Below are 9,938 nucleotides of genomic sequence, written 5' to 3' on the forward strand. Positions count from 1 at the left end.
GAGAATGACTAAAATACCGTTTATAGGCCAAGAGTTGAACGGGCAACTAACTTAGTGAAAACATACATGATGATGTATGTGGTTCACTCGGACATAGTTGTGTGCGGGAGATTCTTCTACTTCATGAAAACTTCAAACAATGAATTGAATATATATATGTGGATATATTCGATAAGGAAGAAGTTTGAAACATTTGAATAGATTCAAATAAATTTCAGCATGAAGTGGAAATCATCGTAATAGAAAAGTCAAATATCTATGATTGGATCATGGTGGAAATATTTGAATTACGAGTTTTAGCGAACATCTAAGAGAGTTATGAAGTTGTTCTACAACTCACGTTTCTTGGAGTATCATAGTGATGATGAAGTATCCAAAAAAACGTATCCAAACCTTGTTGGATCAATGATGAGATAAAATATTGATGCCATTATATTTTTTGTGGATTATGCTTTAGTGACTACCGCTTTTTACACTTAATAGAGCATCATCATGATCCGTTGAAATGACACCATACGAGTTATGGCATGGGTATGAATCCTAATAGTTTTTTCTTAAAATTTTGGTATGCATAGCATAAGTAAATAAGTTTACAACCAAAATCGGATGAATGTCTTTGTTGGTTATTCCAGAGAATTGATTGGGAATTCTTCCCACTATGTAGACAAAGACAAAAGTGTTTGTCAATGTTTCTTATTTCCAAGAAATTGTTTCTAGCGAAGTATTTGAGTGGGAGGACAATAGAACTTGATAAGGTTTATGAACCTGAGCATAATGATCAGAGTAGCGCTGCATCGGAATTGGTTCCAGAAGCGGCCACGACAATCATGGCTCCCATGACTACAAAGTGTTTTAGCCATGGAGATCGAAGTACATATTGAACCTTGTAGGTATGGTTTACTTTGTGATCAAATAAATGATTTGTGGACAAAGGATTGATTTTGAACAATGATAAACCAACTACAAACAAAGAAGTTATGATGGACACTGACTCCGTTAAAATGGCTATACGCCATGAAATCCAAGATAGATGGATACTTTTTGAAAGTAAATAGATCTATAAAATTGATGGACTTGGATGAAATATCCTTGAAGAAGCTTGACTTGTCCAAAAGTTGTTTACGACAAAGTTCAAAGAATTGACTACGACAAGATTAGATCTTCCGTAGCAATGCTTAAAGTCTATATGGATTATTCTAGTAATCACTACATATTTCCTTTATGAGATATGTTAGTAGGATGGAAAAATACATTACTTATCAGAAGTGTGTATTAAAGGGGTATACAAGATACAACCAAGAGTTTTGCTGGTCCGTATAATACTAGATAGTTATACGAACTTCAATTGGATGAAGTAAGTATCACGGAGTTGGAATCTTCACCAGATGAAATAGTCAAAGAGTTTTTGATTTCATCAAGAGACAATGAAGAGGCTTGCATTTGCAAGAAATTAAGTGGGAGCGCTGAGACATATTTATAATACTTTATGTAGGTGACATATAGTTGGTTATAAATGATGTAATTATATACTTGATTAAAAGGTTTCATTGAGAAATTAATTTCAATGAAAGAATATGGACTGAAACATATTTAGTGTCAAGATCTATGAAGATAGATTGAAACACATAATAAGTTTAAGTCAAAGTACATAGAATGGATATTGAAGTAGTTCAATATATAAATATTAAGAAAAATGTTCTTGTCTAAGTTTTAACAAGACTTGAATGTATCTGACACTCAATGAGTAAAAACACATGAGTGATTATAGATCACGAATAATATGTACACAATCAGATGTCATGTGCTATAAAGTGTTATGAGCATATACCAGAATGATTCATATGATGATCATTGGACGACAAGTAAGAATATCCTTGAGTACTTTAGAAGAACTAAGGATATATATATATATATATAGTTTTGTATGAGGAAATGACAAACAAATCGGCTGTAAGGCGTTACACCGATATTGGTTTTGTCACATATAAAATATAATTTCAATCTCAAATTAGACTAAGTGTTGTTTAAAAGGTAGCACAATGAGCTAGAAGTTGTTTATGCTAGATTTAGAAGAGTTCTAAATATTGTGACGGATTCTACAAAAGAAGGCAGAGTATGTCATTGTTTTGACAATGACAAAGGATGTTAAGTCAAGAGGTTCTTTGAGAACTTGGTGTAGTTCCGACAGAGTCGTAACTTTGAAGCTATATTGTGTGTGACAATATTAGTGACATATTTCAGACCGCGGAATTAAGGTTCCACCAGAAAACCAAACATATTTAATACCGACTCATTTGGAAATGAGTGATGCGTTGAGACGCAAATGAATTACAAAATACATACGTTTCTGAGCGTGTCAGATCCGTTGACTAAAACCTCTCCCGTGAGCAATACATGATAAAGCACCGTGAAGGCCAAGGTGTTATATCTTTACAAATGTAAACTAGATTATTGACTCTAGTGCAAGTGGGAGATCGAAGGAGATATGCCCTAGAGGCAATAATAAAGTGGTTATTATTTATATCTTTGTGTTTATGATAAATGTTTATATATCATGCTATAATTGTATTAACCGAAACATTAGTACATGTGTGATATGTAGACAACAAAGAAGTCCCTAGTATGCCTCTTAAACTAGCTTGTTGATTAATGGATGATTAGTTTCATAATCATGAACATTGGATGTTATTAATAACAAGGTTATATCATTGTATGAATGATGTAATGGACACACCCAATTAAGCATAGCATAAGATCACGTCATTGAGTTATTTGCTATAAGCTTTCGATACATAGTTACCTAGTCCTTATGACCATGAGATCATGTAAATCACTTATACCGGAAAGGTACTTTGATTACATCAAACGCCACCGCGTAAATGGGTGGTTATAAAGGTGGGATTAAGTATCCGGAAAGTATGAGTTGAGGCATATGGATCAACAAATGGGATTTGTCCATCCCGATGACGGATAGATATACTCGGGCCCTCTCGGTGGAATGTCGTCTAGTGTCTTGCAAGCATATGAATAAGTTCATAAGAGACCACATACCATGGTACGAGTAAAGAGTACTTGTCGGAGACGAGGTTGAACAAGGTATAGAGTGATACCGATGATCAAACCTTGGACAAGTAAAATATCGCGTGACAAAGGGAATTGGTATCGTATGTGAATGGTTCATTCGATCACTGAAGTCATCGTTGAATATGTGGGAGCCATTATGGATCTCCAGATCCCGCTATTGGTTATTGGTCGGAGTGAGTACTCAACCATGTTCGCATAGTTCGCGAACCGTAGGGTGACACACTTAAGGTTTGATGTTGAAATGGTAGAACTTGAATATGGAATGAAGTTCGAATATTTGTTCGGAGTCCCGGATGAGATCCCGGACATCACGAGGAGTTCCGGAATGGTCCGGAGAATAAAATTCATATATAGGAAGTCATATTCCAAGTTTGGAAATGATCCGGTGCATTTATGGCAGGTTCTAGAAGGTTCTAGAAAAGTCCGGAAGAAATCACCATGGAAAGTAGAGTCCCGGAGGGACTCCACCTTGCATGGCCAGCCAACCCTAAAGGGGAGGAGTCCAAGGTGGACTCCTCTAGGGTGGCCGGTCAACCCACCTCAAGGAAAGGTGGGAGTCCCACCTTGGGTAGGACTCCCTCCTTGAGTAGGTTTCCCACATATGGGAGGTTTTAGTGTTGGGGTCTTATTCGAAGACTTGGACTAGAACTCTTGGGGCTTTCACCTATATAATGAGGGGCATAGGAGAGGGGGCTGGCCACTTCAAGCCTCAGCCTTGGCCGCACCCCTTAGAGGGCCGGCGCCCAACCCCTCTCTCTCCCCAAACCCTAGCGGTCTCTCTCCTCCACCACATCCCGCACGCTTAAGCGAAGCTCCGCCGGATTTCTCCACCACCACCGACACCACGCCGTCGTGCTGTCGGATTCAAGAGGAGCTACTACTTCCGCTGCCCGCTGGAACGGAGAGGTGGACGTCGTCTTCATCAACAACCGAACGTGTGACCGAGTACGGAGGTGCTGCCCGTTCGTGCCGCCGGAAGCGATCGTGATCAAGATCTTCTACGCGCTTTTACAAGCGGCAAGTGAACGTCTACCGCAGCAACAAGAGCCTCATCTTGTAGGCTTTGGAATCTCCTCAAGGGTGAGACTCGATACCCCCTCGTTGCTACCGTCTTCTAGATTGCATCTTGGCTTGGATTGCATGTTCGCGGTAGGAAATTTTTTTGTTTTCTATGCAACGTTCTCCTACAGTCTTCGTCCTCCATAATTTGTTGGATAATCGCGTCGTCTCTATTCATGGCATACGTACGAGGCAAAAAAAATCGTTAGAAATCAGCGGCGGCAAGGGAGGCAAAAACCTTGCAGGTTGGTACCAGCGTTAGTTTTACTTGTGTCTGTTGGGCCTGCAGCGACCCATTTGTAGCGGGGACTGGGTTAGGACGTCAGACACTCTATTAGACCGCGTTAGACCGAGAGAGACAGCCTTTGGAACGTGTGGGTGGGCGCGGTGAATTATCTGGCATGGCCCAAATTATTTTATGGAACAATTTGAGAGATGCAACTGGGTATATATACTCTGAGAGACGCGGAATGTCAACTAGAAAACGCAAACCTGCAGTTTGACACCATTCGAAACAAAGTAATAACATTTTGTGTAGTTTAATCCGAAGAAAATTAAACTAAAATACCCCTAAAGAAATGTGTTAAAGCTGACTAAGCAAAAGGGCGTAGTCGATTGTGAAGCTCGCCGGGGCGGCCGACAGAGAGATTTCGAATTGCCGCAACCTGCGGGCAGCAGGGTCGATATTCCTGGGAACAAACCGATGGTATCAGCGCGAAAAACAAAAGCTGGTGCGTGAGGATCGTGGAAAGAAAGCGAGAGAGAAGATAACAATCGGAGCAGGACGAAGGATCGAGGTTAAAGAAAGCAAATCGATGAAGGTAGTGTATCGGTAGACGAACACAACGAATCACGAGGAAAAGCCCCAACCACCCCTATCTTTTGCTTTCGTTGCTTCGTTTGGACTTTGGTACTCACTCTCACTCTCATGTCATCTTAAACTGACTTTGGCCGCGACCACTGCACTCGCTCAAGGTCGCACCCAAGAGAAATGCGTACAACGCAGGTGACGCCACTGAAGACTGGAGAGTAACAGTATACAAGTGTGTTATTACGGGGTAGAGGTGGACTTCACTTGGCATGAGCTGCACGCTTTGCCCTTTCGAAAAAGCCGTCCTATATTAAGCACGCCTCTCTCACACAGCCGGGGTCTCACACTCAGCACACTCTCATAGGCATACAGGGGAGTGGCACGGGCTCATCATCGCCATGGAGACAGTCCAGGAAAGAGAGCTGCTGCAGCTGCAGCTGCAGGGCTGGCCTTCTTTCCACGCCATGCCGGCCAGCTTCGACGCCGGCAGCGGCTACACCTACAGCGGCAGCAGCATCAGCAGCGTCGGCGGCAACGGGTTCCTGCTCGGATGGGAGCCTCCGTTCGGGTGCTTCGTCGCCGCCGACGCGCAGCTCCACGACCTCTTCCCCCTCTGTACGTGCCAATTCTCGTGCTCTGTTCTTTTTCCTCAGCTGATGCCGGCCGGCCACGACGTAATCAAGGTCATCAATTTGACGTTTCTTTGGCACTTACTGCAGGCGTGGAGTCCCTGCCGGTGCCGCCGGCCGCGACGTCGACGGCCCACCCGACTGAGGCGTCGCACGGCGCGGCGGCGACGCCCACCGGGGAGCTCGGCGACTTCTTCCTGGTACGCAAGCAGAACCTATCCTTATCCCCCGCTCCCGATCGTATTAACCACGGTCGTCAGTTTCTTCCGAAATTAAATTTCCTCCGTCGATCGCGTTAAAAACCGTCGCTTTCTCTCGTTTTTCCTCGCAGCAGAATTTCTGGAACGCCACCGGCGCCTACGACGAACAGCCGGTCGCCATCAGTTCCAGCTGCGTCCTGCAGCAGCTGGAGCACGAGAAGGGCAGCGCTGCCACGGCCACCACCAGCAACCCATTCCTATGTAAGAATCGATTCGATTCTTTGAATTTCAGTTTAGCTTTTCCGCTTGCTAGGTCTGCGATTGTAGGCGTCCTTCTCCTTCGTTCAGTCACCAACTCACCCAAGGAGGCAAGGACAAAACACAAAGTCGTAGACCTCGCATTTAAACAAAGAAGCTTGTCAATGCCATGTGTTACCGTCCTTTCGAAATTGCCATGTGGGAAGTGTGTGGGGCCACCCGAAGATTAGCGGCACCTAATTGTCATGGCCCTATGATTTCAACATGATCATAGAGTATAAGGATTGCAGTGGTATAATACTGCAATGTGCACAGACAGAGACAGGCGCTTCTTTTCTAGTAAAGACAGATCTAGGTGTTACATGCTTAGATGGTAGCGCTACTAGATCCTAATCTTGTGCAGTACTACTACTATTCCTGTCAAAGTCGCACCTTTTACTACTAGGTGATTAGATGATTATTTTATGGCTCATCAAGTGCATATAATTAAGTAATTAACCGATCATCAATTGATCATTGCTGGCTGCAGACGATGATGACGACGACGATCCTCTGGGCTCGATCTTCTCCAAGAGGCCCACATTGCCAACGGTGCCCGTGTTCCCGGCCCCGGCGGAGGAGCAGCCTCTCCTGAGTTCCTCCTCCTCCAGCAGCCACGGCGACGCGGGCCCACACGGCAGCGACGGCGGCGGGGGCCAGACGCAGGACGCCTCCACCAACTCCGGGCCAAGTGGCGCGCCGGCCCCGCCTCCCTGTTCCTCCTCGTTGAAACGCGCGACACCGGAAGGTGCTTTGCCGTCCGTCTCCGACGCGACGTTCTTCACAGTCGCGTCCACCCACTCGACCAACAGCTCCCAGTGAATTAATCACACGAGTAATTAACCTTGATCCATGTACGTTGCATTCCAGCGTCGGAGTCGACGGAGGCGGAGTGCAGCCAGAGCGGCGGCGGGAAGCGGCCGAAGACGGAGGCGACGACGCGAGTGCTGTGCCCGTTCGCGGTGCTGAAGCCCGACGGGCTCGACGGCGGCGCCACGCTGGCGGACATCAACGCGCGCATCCTCATGCGCCCGGCGCGGCCCGTGCGCCACCCCGTCGGCGAGTACGCATGCGCGCCGCGCGCGCTGGCCGTCGACGTGCCCGGCATCTCCGGCAGGGCCGTCTCTGGGTTCGCCAGGCTGCACACAGCAGGACGAGGCACCATTACCATCATGAGGACAAGAGGGTAGCTCGCGAACGCATGCATCATCATTGCTGAATAGCTCTCTAGTAACGGTACCCATGGATGATGATGGTTGAGGACGACGATGTAGATTAGCCCGGCGAGGCGGCGATGTGGTAAATTAGCTAGATGCTCTCTAGCTAGTACCGCATCCTCAAGTTCCAATGCCATGTAATTATATGCTCGATTAGCATAAGTAAGGAATGAATAAAATTCTTCCTTTTCTTGTATTGATCTTTTCCTCAGAGGCTCTGATGAAGAAAGATTTCCTCGGATCGTCGCTCTGCCGTAGCAGCGGACAAAGCCGGTGGTGCCCCTGTTTCTGTGCTCCTAGAAATAAAACAGGTCTCCAAAAGCTGAAAGCAACCAGCTTTCCTTTTGTCTGCACATCGCGAGGCCGTGAGAGCCTGCTGCATAATTCCACCTGCCTCCATGGCTCCTGCAGAGAAAATTTTAAAAGTAGTTGGATGTTCACTATCTGGAAAATTCTGAATGTACATTGTTACTCTCTTCATTTCATAATTTTTTTCAAAGAAATTCAATTCAGCTCTCGGATGCATATGCTCACACCACAAATTAAAAAACATTTAATTATCAAAGAAATTTAATAAAAACCTCTCATGTACATCTCGATAATCTATGTGTGTTCAAAAAAATTCACGAAGACTTGATATTTTTGTGGTCAATGTAAGAAAGACGAAACATCTCGACTCGGCTGGTGCGCGGCCCTGGGTCTGCGTGGTAGCTGGAGCGGCGGCTCGAGAATTCTTCTGTGGTTGCCTCTGGTCGCTTGGGTGGCAGAGGCGTCGACACGATTGGTGCGCGATCTCGGGATCGGCGTGGATGCCGGAGCGGTGGCGGCTCCGGGCTTCCAGCATTGTGTTGCTTGCGTGGCTTTCATTGTCATTTTTTTCGATAAAGGGAATATATTAATATCAAAACGATACCAATTACACCCAGCCTCTGTAATAACGCACCACCCTAATGGCACTACGGATGCACACAGCCAAAAAAAGAAAAAGAAAACTAAGAAACAAAAGTCCCGCTACAGTATCTCGGGCCTAACAACAGCAATACATCCACCGCCAAGACAACACCTGAAGTACAGACTCTCCAAAAACGACGCCTCCAAGAAGGGAACAGTGGCGCTAACACCATCGTCTCCCGATCAAAGATCTTAGGTTTTCACCCCGAAGATAGTCCCCGCTCTCAAAACAATGCCTCCAACAAGGTCATTGCCGTGCACAACCCGCTAAGGCCCGACCTTGGGTGTTCACCCCGAAAGGTAGGACTCGAACTTCACCCGTGTTGTCGCCCCCACTTTCATACCGCTGCCGTGAAGCCCGGAACACCAAGCAAATCCCTCAACAAGCATGGAGATTTGAACCTCCCTTAGCTAGTCCTCCCCTCCGGCCTTCATGAACTTCCCTTCTTCCTACTTTCATCATGGATCCATAGTCACTTGATGTCAACACAGAAAAAGAGCTTCGCGCCGCTCCCTCTAGAACCAATCGGTCGGAATAAAAGCATAGGTGCGCACGAACGAATACCAATGATCCAGCAAACTCCAGGCAAAAAGCACTGTTACATTCGCCGGCGGAGCCTTCAGGAACTCAACACTCCGGCTAGATCACGAGTCCAGGCCTCCAGTAGGTCTTCCTCTTCACGCAAGAGAGACCCTAGGACCACCACCTTTATTCAGGTCGGACCCCCACGTCGGCGACCGTCCCGGGCTGGCCATGCCAACCCTCCACCGGCGACTCCGCCGCTGGCTTCCAAGCATCTCCATCTCGCCGCCGAAACGCGGTGAGAGATCGATAGATCCACCACCACCAACCGCAGGCCGACCCTCTCCGGCGAAGAAGAGGGCCACCTCCACCGTCGTACCCAAGGCAGCTGCCCCGGGCGACCTCGTGTCGCGGGTGAAACCCGAGATCGCCTCCACTCACTGGCAAGAGGCGGGGGGAAATTGGCGCAGGCCATGAGCCTGGCCGCCGCCCACCACCAACCCCTGCCGGAGTGTTGCGGAGCCGACGGCAGAAGGGTGGCCGCAGCGCTGGCTACCGCCCACCACCAACCCCTGCCGGAGTGCTACGGAGCCGACGGGAGGAGGGAGGCCGCAGCGCTGGCTGCCGCCGTCCATCCCACGCGTCGACCGCTATGGGAGTCGACGGGAGAAGGGGCGCAGCGCAGGCCACCGCCGCCCGACTCATCCGCGGGCCCGCCATGCATCAAGGAGGGAGATCTGGCCGCCGTCACCAGGCGTCGACGAGGAGGAGCCCCCGCCGCCGCCAAGCCCCGTGGGACTTTGCCCCGGCGGCGCTACCGGCGGCGGCGGCTGGGGTGCGGGAGTAGGGTTAGACTTTCATTGTCATGCTACTAGGTGTTGGATCTTGCCGCTTGGGTGGCAGTGCCGCCGGCCTTGCTGTAGCACGGTCTTGGGACCAGTGTTGCACATGTTCGGATGTCGGAGCGGCGGCTTCCAAAGCGCTTGTCTAGCTCTAGGGTGTCTCCTTTCCCGTTTGGGCGGAAGAGTCGTCGGCTCGTCTGGTGCACGGTCTCGGGACCGGCGTGTTGTGTTGTGTTGTTTGATTTTCGGCCACCAGAGCTCCTGCCGATTGCTAAAAAAAAGACGAAACATGTCTCACAAAAGCCTTATATTTATCACCAAATTT

General features: G+C 47.8%; 1 protein-coding gene across 1 annotated transcript; it reads left to right on the forward strand.

The window, feature by feature from the left end:
• Positions 1–5,311: 5,311 nt before the first annotated feature.
• On the forward strand, positions 5,312–7,546 carry LOC124651443 (putative protein TPRXL). The gene is made up of 5 exons (XM_047190537.1): positions 5,312–5,569; positions 5,674–5,813; positions 5,918–6,044; positions 6,571–6,828; positions 6,951–7,546. Exons 1-5 carry the CDS (start codon positions 5,353–5,355, stop codon positions 7,268–7,270), a joined length of 1,062 nt encoding a protein of 353 aa, XP_047046493.1. The 5' UTR covers positions 5,312–5,352; the 3' UTR covers positions 7,271–7,546.
• The last annotated feature ends 2,392 nt before the right edge of the window (positions 7,547–9,938 follow it).

Source organism: Lolium rigidum, chromosome 5 (assembly GCF_022539505.1).
Source record: "Lolium rigidum isolate FL_2022 chromosome 5, APGP_CSIRO_Lrig_0.1, whole genome shotgun sequence".
Taxonomy (NCBI): domain Eukaryota; kingdom Viridiplantae; phylum Streptophyta; class Magnoliopsida; order Poales; family Poaceae; genus Lolium; species Lolium rigidum.